Source organism: Podarcis gaigeae (genome assembly GCF_964106915.1).
Source record: "Podarcis gaigeae genome assembly, chromosome: 5".
Lineage (NCBI taxonomy): Eukaryota > Metazoa > Chordata > Lepidosauria > Squamata > Lacertidae > Podarcis > Podarcis gaigeae.
The window spans coordinates 56,373,219-56,389,815 of NC_139681.1; the positions used below are offsets into that span (position 1 = coordinate 56,373,219).

Consider the following 16,597-nt stretch of genomic DNA (forward strand, 5'->3'; position numbering starts at 1 on the left):
ACTGGCAGCAGCTTTCCAGGATTTCAGGCAGGGTTCTATCCTAGCCTTACTAGGGATTTCAGGGATTGAACCTGGGATCTTCTGCATGCAATGCTGATGCCCTGTCACTGAGCTGTGGCCCTTCCTGTGTCACAGAAGGCGACTGAGTCACTGGAAATTGTGTGACAGTTCTACTTGCATCTCACCTCAGTCTCAAGAAACTGAAAGGTGTATCTTGTACAGATATTATAATTATAGCGGTACCTCAGGTTACAGACGCTTCAGGTTACAGACTCTGCTAACCCAGAAATAGTACCTCGGGTTAAGAGCTTTGCTTCAGGATGAGAACAGAAATTGCGCAGCGGCGGCAGCAGCAGGCCCCACTAGCTAAAGTTGTACTTCAGGTTAAGAACAGTTTCAGGTTAAGAATGAACCTCCAGAACGAATTAAGTTCTTAAACCGAGGTACCACCGTATTAGAATTTATATACCGCCCTATACCCGGAGGCCTCTGGGCAGTTCCCAAAACAAAATATAAAACCACAAAATATATAATCAAAATAAGAGCAACCCAATACCCCCCCCCAAAAAACCACACATTTTAAAAGGGCATAGGATGTCAATCAAATCAACCCAAGGCCTGGTTAAAAAGGAATGTTTCTGCCTGGCACGTAAAGGTGTATAATGAAGGCGGCAGGCAAACTTCCCTGGGGAGAGCATTCCACAGGTGGGGAGCCACCTCCGAGACCAGCTCTGTCAGCTCAGCCAGGGAGACTACTGGGCAGCAAGGTGGGCGGTAAACCTCCAGAATCCCTAATCTGTCCCAATTGCCCAGTGCCAGGAACACACACTCTAGATTCCTGCCCCCCAACTGGACAGAGAGCCTGGAGAGAGAGAATCTCTATAGACCACAGCAACTCCCCCTCCCCAATCCTCAAATCTGGCCTGATGCTGCACTGAGTACCCAGGTGGGCACAACTGGGTGAGATTGATTCCACCCTGTTCACCCCCCCAAGTTTCAGTGATACATGCCAGATCAGCCTCCTCATCCATAATCAGATCATGGATCAGATCAGGGAAGAGGGGAGAGAGTCATTTGCTTCCTTTCTAAGGCAATTCCAATCCACACTTCACAAGTAAGTACGCAAAGCGGGAACACAACTGTCCTCTCATTTTTCATATGTGGATATCAAAAAAAAATGCACACAAAAATACGTGTTAGAAGAAATGTGTACAAAACTGCATATGAACGCTTGTGCAGTTTTTAAAATTGGAAAAAAAAATGAGAAAAGGAAAAAAACAGAAAACATCCATCCCTTGAGCTTGTAGATAACTATTTTCATTTGCCATTCAGTTCAGATATGTGGAAACACAAGGAGTTTCAACCAAGTTTTACTCAAGAGTAGAACCATTGAAATAAATGAACATGGCTAAGTTTTGCCAATTAATTCCAATGGGTCTACTCTCAGTAAAACTTAGCTGATTACCATGCAAGCCGCTTTTCTCAAAGAGTTACCTTTGCTGGTAAAACATCCTTCAAGAAAGGGCTGTTTTTAATTGCTTCTCTTGCACTGAGAAAACCACCACCAAGACATTTGTATCAAGCAAATTGAGAGATCTTCCTCCATGTTTCTGGAAGGCTCAAAAGTTGTTAATCCCATTCAATGAGAAATTGCTTGATCCCTGCATAAGAAGTTGTGTTGAAGCAGCTGCCACAGGGACCAACTTGCAGAAGCCACATGGCAGCTGTTTTGTGAGTGCACAACGTCTCAGACATGCAGATTTAAGAAGGAGAAAATTGAACTTGGCTAACTTTGGCACAGGGACGCAGGTGGCGCTGTGGGTTAAAGCCTCAGTGCCTAGGATTTGCCGATTGAAAGGTCGGCGGTTCGAATCCCTGCGGCGGGGTGCGCTCCCGCTGCTCGGTCCCAGCGCCTGCCAACCTAGCAGTTCGAAAGCACCTCCGGGTGCAAGTAGATAAATAGGAACCGCTTACCAGCGGGAAGGTAAACGGCGTTTCCATGTGCGGCTCTGGCTCGCCAGATGCAGCTTTGTCACGCTGGCCACGTGACCCGGAAGTGTCTCCGGACAGCGCTGGCCCCTGGCCTCTTGAGTGAGATGGGCGCACAACCCCAGAGTCTGTCAAGACTGGCCCGTACGGGCAGGGGTACCTTTACCTTTACCTTTAACTTTGGCACAATCCCTGGAACACCATCTGGAGGGAGTAGTAATCTTGTAGGTTTCAACGGTATTATACAGCAGTAGTGTGTCAGAGTAAGTAATCCGTAGGTGGCATAGTTGTGCGTGTTTGTGTCTTCTAACAACCAGAGATCTTTCTAACACAAAGGATGGTTGGACTTTAACATTAATTGAAGTGAGGAAACTGACCTCGCTTGCAATGGTTTGCGCACTGTCTTGAAATAGCTTTATTTTCCACAGCTGCTTCTAAAAAAGATGATTAACCTAGAAATATAGTATGCAATGTTTAAAAACAGGGGCAAGAAATATCACATGGGAGAGAATATTGATTGTGATAGTCCACTAACTTATTTCATTTGAAATAAGTGATCTCTTTTGCCTTCACACCAAAATATCAAACAAGAAATGGCTCACAAAACTTAAGAGACCACATATTGTCCACTTTAGGTTTTTCTGAAAACTGAATTGTATACTATCTTACTTGGACCCCTTTTAAACCCTCCTTGGTCAGCTGGATACAACACTAGTCATTCTTCTGAATGATAACATTTCATTGCTGTTTCCCATAAATGCCGACTTGCATACATTTGATATTGTAATTTTTTCTACGGTTAGCCTCAGCTGAAGACTGTCGCAAATTGCTTTTGGGGTTACAAGCGGACCCATGCTCAAAGGAGTGCCAGCTTAATTTATAAACTGTGTGTGTGTGTGTGTGTGTGTGTGTGTGTGTGTGTGTGTGCATTTGTGTGTATGTGTGCGTTTGTGGTCTCCCTTTTTCCACCACTGTAAGGAAACCAAATGAGTATAATTTGGGAAATGCTATAATATTTTGCTGCGAAAGCACTCTGCAAAGGGAAACTTTAATGATAGCTTCCTGTTGCAGCACAGAAGGCTTAAAAATAGCACAGCAAAACAAATCTATAACCAGGGCTCTAATATCTGTAGGGGTTTAATCTGACAACACTCTTTTTCTCCTTCTTCTGCCTTACTTTTCTCATCTTAAATGAACAAATAAAATATTTCAGAAAGACCCATGTTCAACTTTGGATGGCTTTACACCCCCAAAAAACCCCAACAACAAATAATAGCAACCCTTTGGAAAGTAGAGTCTGTAATGGGTAAAGCTTCAGCTGCTTGACGTTTGCAAATTTGGCTTCAAAACTGAGCCTTATTAGAAATGTCTGAATCTTTTGCAGAACCTGTAAATGCAGCAGTCCCCCTTTGACATTTGTCAGCTGGGTGTGTTCATTACATAGAATTAAACATCATAACTTGAGCATTTCCTGGGTGAAAGAGATGCACGGATTGTGTTTCATACATTCCAGGGACAGGAAGCACAAGGCATTAATACTTCTACTGCTTCTTCATTGGTGGTGTTTCCAAAGTTTTCATTCATTTTATGCAATACTTACACTCTCATTTGCCTCAATAAAAGCAGAGGTGCTATTTCTTGGAACTGTTGCAGCAGGAGCCTTTTAAAGAAAGAAGAAAGAAAGAAGCTTTAATGTGCAAGATGCACAAAGCAGAGCTTTGATTGCGTAGTGATGTCACCCCCTTTATGACTCTTAAATCATAAATATGTGGGTTTAGATGTTAGTTTATTGTCTCATTATATTAGTCACAGTGGGATACTTTTTCAGCATGTTTTGGCTATGAGGGGGTGTAGCTGAGGTTTCTGAAGTCACTTGCTAGCCTGTGCTTATTGCATTATCTAAAGTCAAGTGCAAATCTCATTGAAATCCTTTGCCTAGCAGTTTAATATTTTCACCTCCAAAGCCTTAAAATAATATGGCTGTTAACGAGTCCCCTTAGGTGGGCTCTGAGCAGTTGAAGACATGTAGAAAGATAAGGAATTGTTGCATGATTCTGAAACTGAGTTAACAAACAGAAAGATATGGCTGCATACTGTTTTCCCAGCAACTCAAAATAGGCCCATACCATAGTATGGTGGTAGCTGCTTGCACATGGATTTGGCAGGCACCATTCCATGGTGCAGCTGCCATAACAATGCAGGAAATGATAGGGCAAAGTACCTGCACAGATCAGTTTCATCCACAGACACTGCACTACTATAACATATATGGGCTTAAAATATAGACCTTTTCTAATGGCATATTTACACTTTCAACCAATAAAACACTTTTAACTGTCACGGCTTCTTCTAAAATACATGTGAGTGGGCACCTAGACACTCTCTGGGTGACCTGCCAAGCCCCAGAGGGCCCCATCCACTTTTGTTGCTGATCAGCCATTCACCTTTCCTGCAGTCTCAAGGTGATCAAGGGGACAGGGTTAAAGAGAGGTGTGTGTTTGTGTTTAAGAGTGAGATGGAGTAAAGGCTGTGCTGTTTTCCTAGAAAAAGGTGCTGGAGCTTGCCACGAACACCTCCCTTGTTCTTAGAATGGCAATGGGACCCATCTGAGTTAAGCCCTGAGTAAAGGCAAAGCTGGTTCTGCCCACCCCAGGGTCTGGTCCTTTCCTCTGCCACCTATTGCCCTTGTGGTTAAAAAGCTTTTTCCCCATTGCACTGAAGAATCTTAGGAAATATAGTTCTATTAGGGTGTGACAACGATCTTAGACAGTTTCTATCCCCCTACCGTTTCCACAAAAGAGGGCATAACTACCCCAGTTCAGCTCTGTGGTTCAGCTGTCCCTTAAAAGTCTGAGTTCTTGGTGATGACTGCGTCTCCCCACAAAGGAATGCAATTTCTCCTATTGTGTGATGTAGTTTGTTTGCTTTTTGTTTTTGATGGCTCAGCATGTCCTAAGTGTGATAAAGAGTCCAAAAGCAGTACTGTAATCCTAATGAAACAAGGCTGTGGTTTTGTTGGAGTGTGTTGCAGTCGTGTCCCTTGCCAACATCTCCAGAAAACAAAAAATGAAGTATGGATCTCTCTGCAGAGGCTTTCAAGTTTTCTCAGTGCCAGTTGAGCCACAAGCTAATGCAGATAACAGCATATTCAGATTGAATGTCATCGGCATCCAGAGCAGGGAGCAAAAATGGCCCTGTTGAATTGCTGTTATCTCCTCTGCCTGCCTTCTTAAATGTGTGTGTAAAACTTCATAGCTGGCCAATAAGATTTTTAGAACTCCTCAAGCTATATCCAGTCCTTAAGTTGAACTGATGATACCACACTATAATTCAGACCTACTGCTGTGCAAGTTAGGGAGGAATTTCAGCCATTCAGTTGTACTGATTGGAAATCAATTATACACGTGTCAGTGTGTTTCCACACAGGCTGCTGTTGATGCAACTGAACTCCAACCCAGATAGTTACCATAATGTGTGAACTGCCCTGGGATCTTGGGAATTCTGGCAAACAACCTTATCTTATATTATATTCTGGACACCAGCCTTCAATTAACTGATAAAGTGGGATCAGTCTGCACCAGATAGCAGGGAACCTTTTTCTTTCTGTTTAAAAGTACTGCTCTTACCTTTTGTCTCCACCCCTTCTATCTGTATTGACTTCCTGGGGATCTGAAACTCTGCCTACATCTAGCATCCTTTCTCCCCTCCCCTCTGTTTCTGCAATTCCAAGTGTATAGTTAGGCTGACAGCATAAATGGCTATCTTATCTGCCAATAAAATCATTGCATTTGCATGAGAAGCATTTTCACCACTATCTTGGTTAAAGTGGTATGTCTGTGATGAGAATCCTGGACTAATATACTGCAGTCACTATATTGCTTTGGATAAACTCCCCTTGCTCCTGAACATCAAATAGCAGGATATGGGTATTCAGACTCCCATGTGAGGTTTGGTAGGGAGACTTCAACAGAATGGCACAAGCAACTACCCAGTGATAAGCAATGCAACCCCATCTCTTCCATTCTGTGAACAATTTAAACATTTACTTACTTATTTTGAAACAGAATATTTTCCTACTGTAATCCTCAAGCACAAGAGAGTTCATGCATTGTGGAAAATAGCAACAAGACTCCCTATCACTTCCCCAAACACACATAAAGAAATAGCACATCATTTTGTGATCATTTAGTCTCTGGATTCTGTATGCTGCTCACATGATAGCTGTCTGTGGGGCTGCCATTCAGATTAAAAAAACCCACCACCCTGCTATGTCCCAGTCTGGAAAATAAACAAATGAAAGATTATGAAACTGGTACTGGACAGGAGAGTAGTGTGAATGTTACACCAACTGTAAAATTAGAGGAGGAGTTGACTTTAGTGTGGAAAAGTCATTGATTGGTGAGTCTTTTACATGATCTGTTACCCAAGAGGTCTTCCAAATTCACTGGAATGTCAATTTGAAGCTTTGCTTATGTAATTAGCTAGCATCTTAATATGCAGATGAGAGTCTCTGGGTACTTTGGAGGCATTTTCTTCTCCTGACTCTAGTTTGGAAGGAGGTGGTTGTGGTTTGAGTTGGGGAGCTTGTGGCCCTGCAGATGTTGTTGGACTACAACTCCCATCAGTGAGTGTTAGCTGGGGCTGATGAGAGTTGGGACTCTAATCACATCTGGAGTGCCCCCAACTGCGACCTAGTGTAGAGTTGGGTAAAGTTCATAGCAAGTGCACAGTTAGCTAAAATGCTTTGTGATTCCATGGCTTTGCAAAGACTTAATAACCTGTGGTGGGTGGATAAAACAGGACTTCTAGCACTGAATTAACGATGTTGATTTTTTAAGAAGATACTTAGAAAGTGACACTTGCCTTTCTCTTGGGAGCACTGAGGTTTGGAGTGGAGTTAGGGGAGGTACAATATGATCTAATCATGAAAAAAAACAAATACTGGCAGCTTGGTGCTGCAAACTTGTATTATTTCTAGGAGTGTGAAGATGATAGGTCAGTCCATTCCTTCGAGCTGGAGTAGTATTGGTCCCACTCCAGCTTCAGCATTCAGATTCCAGTAATGCAATGTTTAACATAACCATGTGTGTGCTAAATGGAGCCAGCTGGAGCAAGTTCCTCCAGTGATGCTTTGCTACTCTGGCAGAGAGCTTGATTTTTGTCAATACCATATGTAGGAGATGGGGGAGACCCCTCCTCAGGGACCCTGTCTCATTTGTTGGCATTGACGGCGCAGGGCGGTGGCGAGGAGCTGATACAGGCATGCTTAGCTAATAGGTACAGGGCCTCACAAGCAAGACTCCACCTCTGCAATGCTGCCACATTTTAATTGCTGCGAAATCATTTTGAATAGCAATCAGGAAAGAGCAACAGCTGGGGCCAGTTTTGATCTTAACTGATGTTGCCCTCTCTTTCTTTGCTAGAAGAGAAATATGTCACAATACAGTCATACACCAGCCAGGGGAAGGATGAAATCGGGTTTGACAAAGGAGTCACTGTGGAGGTCATTCAGAAGAACCTGGAAGGATGGTGGTACATAAGGTAAAGGTTTAATTAAATCATTCTGGTGTTGGCAGGCCTTTTGCTTACTAGCCTTGTGAACACAGCATCTCACAAGTTGCTTGTATCTAAGAAAGGACCTCAGCATATTGAAAACAAAAATGCTGGTCAAGTTGTACAAAGCTACTTAAAATTATATTGAATATGTAGTTAAAAATAATGAAGTACAATATATAGAAACGGGTGCGGGGAGGAAAAAGGCTTCTGGGGGATATGTGTGTCCTTCAAGTTGGAAAAAAATCCAAATCTTCTCTCGTGGGTGGTTGTTCTCTTCATTAATGATTGAGGTGAGCAGCTAGGGTCTCCCAGTTTGCAATCCTATGGACATTTTCCTTTGAGTAAGACCTACTGAGCACTGTGGGACAAGTTGCATGGGATTAATGTCGGCAGGTGTGATGTTTGATAACTTTGGAAAGGTGTTACCGTTGTGTGTGTGCGTCACTGCAACACAAGTTATATGACAGCAACAGCTCAAATACTTGTTAATATGTGTTGGTCAATGAATGACCTTGTTTTGCTTTTGTGTTTGTTTATTTGCAAAAATAGCTGATAGACTATTTTAGAAGAAATGTTTTAGGGGAGTCATGAGGAAGCAGTGGTGTGTTAGGTCTCTGTGGTGCTACACTTTGGCCTGTAAAGCAGGTATCCCTTTAACCGCTGGGGGCAGGGGGGCAGGGAGCAGTCTAATTTTCTCTTCTGGTGCCCTTAAACGGCTAATTTCAAGCATAAACTGGATTTTCTTTTTTTTTTAAAAAAACCTGGCGCAGCTCCAGAAACATTAAATGCCACGTAAGCAGTATGTCTTTGCAGTGCTCAGCATAATAGACTCCTGTTGCTTGCTGATAGGAGAGGGATGAAAGATGCAATGTGTATAAAGCCATTCAAGTTTAACTGCTGCAGTCAGATAAATATTGGAAGCAAATCCTACTGAATTTAATGGGGCTCCCTTTCATGTAAGAGGGCAAAGGATTGTCGTAATTGAAAGAATGGTTGGACAAAGGTACAGGTTTCCTAAAAAAGGTGTGGAATTCTGCTCCTTGTGTGGCTTTATAAACAAGTGTCAAAGGGAGGGTACAAACCTGTGGATCCTGACACATTATAAGGAGTTCTTTTGGGTAACTCTGGTGATCCCACCCCACCCTGGGATACTATGAACCTACCCCTTATTGCTCACTTCCTTTTGCATGTGGAACATATATTTTTCATAGGTTGTTATTTGCTTTGTAGTCTGGCCATCTTTAAGGCACTGGAGCTATGAATAATGGAACGACACAGAGTTCTATGTGTTCTATAAACATGTTCGCTGTTAACTCTCCCATCAATAACAAATGAAAGCCGATAGAAGATTTCCAACGTGATGAGCAGGGAATAGCTGGCCCATTGTCAGCTCTGCATTCTTCCCTTTTTAAATCATCCATGGGACTTTAATCCAAAGCCAAGGGTTCAGGAGCAGAGTGCACAGTTCTTTGCAGAAGGAGGAACAATATCACAAACTCCCCCTGATGTTATTGCTGAACTCCCTTTTTGTTTTTAAAATATTTTTTTCTGGTCACTGCCAGCCTTCCTTTTATCTTTAGGTCTGCAGGGGCCTAGAATCTCTTGCAGTCTTCAGTATTTTCATTGAAGAGGGAGACCAAAGCCTCTAATTTTTAGCAGTGTTTACATTTTGTGCAAATGGGGAAGGCATAAATGAAAGCAGGCTACAGCCCCTGCCCCTGGCTCAGCTTCCCTGCCTCCTGGTGTTGACTGTTTGGGATTATTTTGTAGTTGGATGAAGGCACCTTGCATGCCAGAGACTCTTCTCATTCTGCACATGCAGAGAAAAGCTATCTTTGCTGATGCATGCTCACGGAGATTCAGTCTAGGCTGAAGCCAAACTAGAAGGCTAGGAAGCTAGGCTAAAGCCAAACTAGAAGGCTAGGAAAAAGCCTAGGAAGTATTCATCCTTATGTAGCAGAGGAAGCTTGGGGAGCATCTGGTCCCACCCCTACTGTGCACGGCAAGACTATCTCCGTTGTGCATGTTTAGATGGGATCCACTACAATGCTATGGTTAACAGACCTGATTTTCCTAGACAGTGGATAGCTGACCAGAAGCTGCAGACTTCATTGCCAATATATCTACCTAAGGCATGGCAGCCTTCCATGGAAGAGTGTGGTTTTGGTCCACAATAACAAGAGTCCTTGCATATGAAACAGGGATTTCCTAATTTGCTTTCTCTTCCTCCTCTATGGGACGCAGGTGGCGCTGTGGGTAAAAGCCTCAGCGCCTAGGGCTTGCCGATCGAAAGGTCGGCGGTTCAAATCCCTGCGGCGGGGTGCGCTCCCGTCGTTCGGTCCCAGCGCCTGCCAACCTAGCAGTTCGAAAGCACCCCCGGGTGCAAGTAGATAAATAGGGACCGCTTACTAGCGGGAAGGTAAACGGTGTTTCCGTGTGCGGCTCTGGCTCGCCAGAGCAGCGATGTCACGCTGGCCACGTGACCCGGAAGTGTCTCTGGACAGCATTGGCCCCCGGCCTCTTGAGTGAGATGGGCGCACAACCCTAGAGTCTGGCAGTGGCGTAGCGTGGGTTGTCAGCACCCGGGGCAAGGCAAGTGATTTGCGCCCCCTAACCCGTGGATTTGCCCTAACCCCAGAAGTTGCGCCCCCCCTGCACCCCCCACGCTACGCCACTGTGGAGTCGTCCGCCATCCTGAGCCAGCGGACCGACCGATCGCTCGCCCGCCCGGAGCCGCTGCGGCCGGAGAGCTGCGGCCGATCGCGCTGCGCCCTCTGCCCGCCGCCGGCTCTAGGCCAAACCCCGGGCCCGACTCGGGAAGCAAATACCGCGCATGAGAGGAAAAGACGCGCAAACCCCCGGCGCAGGCAAAGCGCTTGTTGACACGGGAGGGGAGGGGGGGAGAGGAAACGCTGCTGGTGCCGCTGCTCCTCGGCAGCGGCTCCTCCTCTTAGCCCGCCCTGCTTACATTTGCGCCAATCCCCGCCCACTAAAGCCTTTGCGCCTCCCAATGGGAAGCCTTGCCGGGCGGCGGCCTCTGCTGCCTGAGAGTTCTAAAGCCACGCCCACTTTCCCAGAGACTGGCTGTTCTGAGGGATCCAGGGCAGGGCCGGCGTGCGCGCGCGCTTCTTGCTGCCCGGGCGCTTGCTCTAATCCCGCCTTCCCTGGGAGGGAGGGACGGCGGTGGCCGCGAGCGTCCGGGGTGGGGCACGCGCTGGCTCTCCCTGGCGCCCCCGCGCCTGGCGTTCTATCAGCGCCACCAGGACCAGATAGGGGCAGAGAGCTCCGAGTGCGCCCCCAAAAATGTTGCGCCCGGTGCGGCTGGCACCCCTTGCACCCCCCACGCTACGCCACTGGAGTCTGGCAAGACTGGCCCGTACGGGCAGGGGTACCTTTACCTTTACCTTACCTCCTCTGTTATGAATCGAGTTGAAGGCAAGAATGAATGAAAGATAAGATATAGTGCTTAGGCTGGTTCTGAACTGTGATTAAGAATGTCATGCTTGTATCAGCAGCATCAGAACAGCCGATGCAGTCCACTTGAAAAATGCCCCCATCTAAATCCATAGGATGTAGGTGCATGTTGGTGCACATACTTGGGCTCTCTGACTCTCGGGGGGCCCTAATAATGAAGGCGATGGGGAAATGCACTGAAAAGTGTAGGGTGACCGAATGATTAATGGAAAGATTTATAAACAACGCTGCAAGCAAATCAGAATAAATGCTCAAGAAACCAAAGTGGGACTATTATAGCTATCAGAACTTTTGCCACACAAAAAATGCTTGCAAGAATGCATAATCATAATGACATATGTGTCACAAGCATAAGATAAGCACTAATAATTAGGTAATAAGTTCCACGTTAAAGTCTTTAATGTTCACCTCCTTAAATAATAGTTTCCAAAATACATGAATCTGTACTGATTCTTACTTCCCCCTCCCCTGCTTTTCCCTTCCTGGTTTCCTTCCCTTTGGAGTAATTCCAGTATTCTGGAGCTGGAAAGCAGATGTTAACAGGGAAGAAAACGCTCAGACAAATGGAGGCCTCTCCCCCCCCCCTTTTCTCCCACCCCCCAGTGTTGTTACAGTTTGGGTGCTAACGTTTCATTCAGCATTTAAAAAACTTTTTTGGAATTGCAGTGTAGCTGCTTCTATATATTACCACCTTCTTGTTGCATTCCACTCTCCAGTGCATCCGAATGTTGTCCTCCCTCCCCTGCTCCATTTTCCTTTACAGTATTATGAATGTTGAGAAGGTTCACAAGTGGTTACTGTTCTAACCCTAAACTCTTAAATTGAACTGTTGTCTTCCACAGCTATGGGAAACTGTGCAAGCAAATAGCCTGTCAGATAATGTGCTTAATGCAGGGACGCCAACTCATGGGGGACGAGAATTAGGGGGCGTCTGCTTCTCCTGCTGCTGCTGTGCAAGGGAAGAAGGTTCGAAGCACATACACACACACCCAGCTAGTGGTGGCAGGAGGAGGAGGAGGAGTGGCCTGCCATTGAAGCTGCTTGCTAGAGGGGCAAAAGGGGAAGGAAGAAAATTTCAGAAGAGTAGGTTATATTTCTGCAACTAAGCCCATGGCATTTGTAACTCCATCTGGTTTTAAGTCCTTGTGAGCTTTGATTCAAAGTAAACTTTATTATTGGGTTAGCTCCCCCAATGCTGGGGGTGCTTCCAGATGGGCATCAGTGTTCCCTTTGCATGCTTTCCCCCCCTCTTTCAATGTCCACGTGGAATTGTTGGCATAAAAGTGCCACCCCCACCCCCCATTTTTCCCTTTCCAGGAAATATCTCCAAGTCTAAAAACCCCATCTCTACCTACCCATTTAGTGATATCTCAATGACCTCTTTGCAATGACTATCTGGCTATCTGGAAGCATCCAGGATCCAGTGACTATTGGGTTTTGTATTTCCAAAGTAGGATTCCTGGAGCACACTTACCAGTTGCTAGGCAGCTAGGGCTGATGGGATTTGGAGTTTAACCATAGCTAGAGGACCACAGGCTTATCATCTCTGCTTCATTTCAGTATTGCAGCACTGACCGGCAACTGTGTGGTTATAGTCACTTTCCATTAGTAGGGTTTTTTTGCATGCATTTTAAGGTGTGCATGGGGATTCTAATTCTATTCCTGTACATCATCCTGCAACACCATGTCAGATTTTGAGGCACAGAAAACTGAATATATTTGCGTTTTCTATTTCTAGGTATTTAGGCAAAGAGGGCTGGGCCCCAGCCTCGTACCTGAAAAAAGCAAAAGATGACCTTCCATCAAGGAAAAAGAACTTGACGGGGCCAGTGGAAATTATAGGAAACATCATGGAGATCAGCAACCTGTTGAATAAGAAATCCTCTAGTGACAAGGAAACCCAGTCAGAAATTGAAACAGCAGAATCCCACATCACCAAGAAGGAGATAAGCTTGCCCATCTTATGCAATGATTCTAATGGCAATGCCATGATGACTCAAGACAAACAGATTTCAAAATTGGCACAGGGTTCTCCAGCCATAGCACGGATTGCGCCACAAAGAGCTCAAATAAGTAAGGCCATAGTAGACTCCTAGCTACTTATTTACTGCTGGGGCAGGTTGGAAGGGTCAACAACTTCTGATGGATTGAGGAAAATACTAGTTGAGAGCAGCTTCCTCAGCCCGGTTCTTCAGATGTTTAGGGGACTACATCTCCCATCAGCCCCAGCCAGCATGGCCCAGTGATCAAGGGTGATGGGTGGTGCTTTTGCCTTGGGCCCTCAAAAGTTGTTGGACTCCAACTCCCAGCATCCACGGTCATCTTGCCAAATGGTCAGGGATGATGGGAAATGTCATCCAACAACATATGGGGACCCCAGCTCATTCTTAAATATAGAAAATGGGTGAATTTAAAGTTATATGATTATACCAATTAAGCCATTAAAAACTATGATTGAAACGAGAGGTTTGTGAAAATGGAGTTGGCACCAGAAATATACAGAGGAGGGAGGATAGATGAATGCATATGATAGCAAGTCTTGCAGGGCAGAGTGGAATATTAATAAGGAGTGCAGGCTACACCTGGCTAGGCCCCTTGGCTGATGTTTGTCTGCAAAAAGTCTGACAACCACCAGTCTGTGATTGATTGCTATGATCCTGAATGTGACATGATTCCTGCATAGACTCATCTTTTGGGAAGACATCTGATGCCCCCTTCTGGTGAATTGCTCCTAAAAGTCTAGATTTCTATACAGTATTAGCACAAGGGTTTTTCAGTTGTTCACATCTAGAGTGATTGAACAGACATAAAGAGGGGGCATGGAATCATGGCAGCAAGCTCTGCTTCAGTACAGTCACTTGAAGGTCAGAACAGAGCCCACAGAAGTATAATCCTGTCAGGGTTCCAAAAGCCATGGAGAGAGTCATCTGTATTTACAGCTCTGTTTTCATAGGCTCCATACAGTTCTTACTTGAAGGTGTGCAGAATGGAGACAGGGACCATATGGTCATCTTGTTCCCCTCTCTGCATGCAAAGATCACATGAAAGGAGCTCCATTGTTGTGAATAGCCATGCCATGTTTCTGGGCATCATAGAAAACAAGACAAAATTCCCATACTATGTTGGCTTAACTCCAAAAACCCACTGGTTTTATTTTGACTTCTTTGCACCTTGCCCCCACCATCAGTTCCATCCAACATAATTTGGCAAGATTAAAAGAATCATCTGTTTTAATTATTACTCTCCCGTGTCTCAGATAAAGCAGATCAGTTCTGGCTTCAGCACATAGTAACCCTTTTGGGGTGGGGGCAGGTGAAGACCTTTTCATTTGTCTAGACCTCTTAGAGCTTGTAGACAGGCCTTTGCCAACCTGGTGCCCTCCAGTTGTTTTGGACCCCAACTCCCATCAGCCCCAGCCAGCACAGGTTGTAATCTAAAACATCTGGCGCTTGTGGGAGTCTTGGAGAGTTGTCAGTCCTGTTTTTATGCTGACTTTGCTGCTCTGTTGGTTTTCATAAGTATGTTATTTGTATTTTGTTTAAAAACATAAGGTGCCCAGGAAGGCTTTGCGCCTTAAAAATTGTTATTAAATTATTGTAACAAATAAATTATTTTATTTTTCTTGGACACGTTAATTTTTATTTTAATTGCTGGCAGAACATTGAAGCTTGGATGTGCATGTGCCTGTTCTGGTTAAATATGGAATATTTTTTTCTTTCACTAGGTTCTCCAAATCTAAGAACCAGACCTCCCCCAAGAAGAGAATCTAGTTTGGTGAGTGCTAATTTCTTTTATACTTCCAATTGCACTTGCAAATATTTAACTTTGCACAAATGCAACACCTCTTAATCTGTTGCACTCAGGTCCAAGTGGAACAGGAAGAAAGAAAGTGGGAAGAATTACCCTCTTTTGTTTTCCCAGTTGTGCACATACTACTTTTATATTGTCTTTGGCCACATTCACACCATACAGTTAAAGCACTATGATACCATTTTAAATGGTCATTGCTTCTCCCAAAAAATCATGGGAAGTGTAGTTTAATAAGGGTACTGAGAGTTATTAGGAGGCTCCTATTCCCTTCACAGAACTACTGTTTCCAGAGTTTCCTGGGAAGAATGATAGATTGTTAAACCACTCTCAGAATTGTAGCTCTTTGAGGGGATCTCCAAAAACTCTCAGCACCCTTAAAAACTTCAGTTCCCAAGATTCTTGGGGGGAAAGCAGTGGCTCTTAAAAAGTGATATCCAAGTACCTTAAATATATGTTGTGGATGTAGCCTTTCTAACTTGTCAAAAATTGTTTGGAGCTATTAGTGATCCATGAGCTACAGCTGTATTACAGAACTGAGTTTTATTCCATCCCCCACATACTCCTGTCTCTTCATTTTGAGTTGTACCATACATAGGTTATAGTGTGAATATGTACGTGCAAGCTTCCACTTCTTTAATGTACTAGACCAAGTTTGTCCTTAAAATACCTATTTTCCTGCCACACCCACCTCTATCAAATGCAGGCCTGGATTTGCTCATTCCAGTGGCATGCCATTTTGTAAAGCATTTAATCTAGAGAAATATAAACTGTCCAATGAAGAAAGGCTCTTCATCCTGTTTCCCTCATCTGCCCTTTTTTCCCTTCACAAAAAAGGTGGGAGAAGAAATATACACTGTCAAAATGGTTTCAGCAATAGTTAAAAGGTTGGGTTGAATATAGATTTTTTCATTGTGTGTATTTGAATGTTTTCTCTGCGTTCTACCTCCCTCAGGTCTTATAATCTTGCTTGAGTGATTATAACTATTACTGAGGTGAACCATCAGTGTTGCCCTTAATGTAAAAAAAACAAACCCCAAAACCTAGCCACCTCTGCTGTAGGATTTCTACTATGAAGCAATTTCCACTTAATATTTTTAAGTTGTTCAAGGCTTGTGAGTTTTAAGCTCCTATGCATCCATCCACATTATCCAGTCATTTAAAAACGGGGAATGGAGATGGCAGCACAGCAGGTCTTCCTGCTTCAAGGGTTTTCGTCTTCTTCCCATTCCGTAGGAAGTGGAAATCTCACTAATGTATTTGAATTGAGGAAGTTTAAAACTGACTGAGAGCTGCATCACTGGACTGGTAACACCCATTCTCCTTGATTGGCCACCAGGTTTAAGGGATAGCTGGACTACAGTCCCCATTATCCTTGGCGATTGGCCATGTCACTGGATCTGATGGAAATTGTAGTCCAGCAATATCTGGAGGGCCACATCCTAGCTACCCCTTGATGCAATGGCTTATGAGCTTTTAATATCTGGGCTGACATTTATTCATCTCACTTCCTTGCTTAAAATGCAAGCAGCTTTCTTAAAATAAAATAAAATAAAATAAAATAAAACCTTAATTTTCCCTCCTTCCCTCTGCACCCTATTGCCACTTTTAACTACTCTCCTTATTGCTTTTTCTCACTGCAGGGCTTCCAGCTGCCTAAACCTCCTGAGCCACCATCAGTGGAAGTTGAATACTACACCATTGCAGAGTTCCAGTCTTGTATCTCTGATGGGATCAGCTTTCATGGGGGACAAAAGGCGGAGGTAAGCCT

The 16,597-nt window shown here is 44.4% G+C and overlaps 1 protein-coding gene across 14 annotated transcripts in view; it reads left to right on the forward strand.

The window, feature by feature from the left end:
* The window catches only part of SH3PXD2A (SH3 and PX domains 2A), a 253,175-nt gene that overhangs the window by 222,553 nt on the left and 14,025 nt on the right, over window positions 1–16,597 (forward strand). For all 14 annotated transcript variants that reach the window (XM_083741558.1, XM_083741560.1, XM_083741552.1 and 11 more), the window contains 4 exons: window positions 7,413–7,530; window positions 12,758–13,092; window positions 14,744–14,793; window positions 16,470–16,589. In XM_083741558.1, the coding sequence (XP_083597684.1) occupies window positions 7,413–7,530; window positions 12,758–13,092; window positions 14,744–14,793; window positions 16,470–16,589 (623 nt within the window). The remainder of the gene's footprint in view (window positions 1–7,412; window positions 7,531–12,757; window positions 13,093–14,743; window positions 14,794–16,469; window positions 16,590–16,597) is intronic.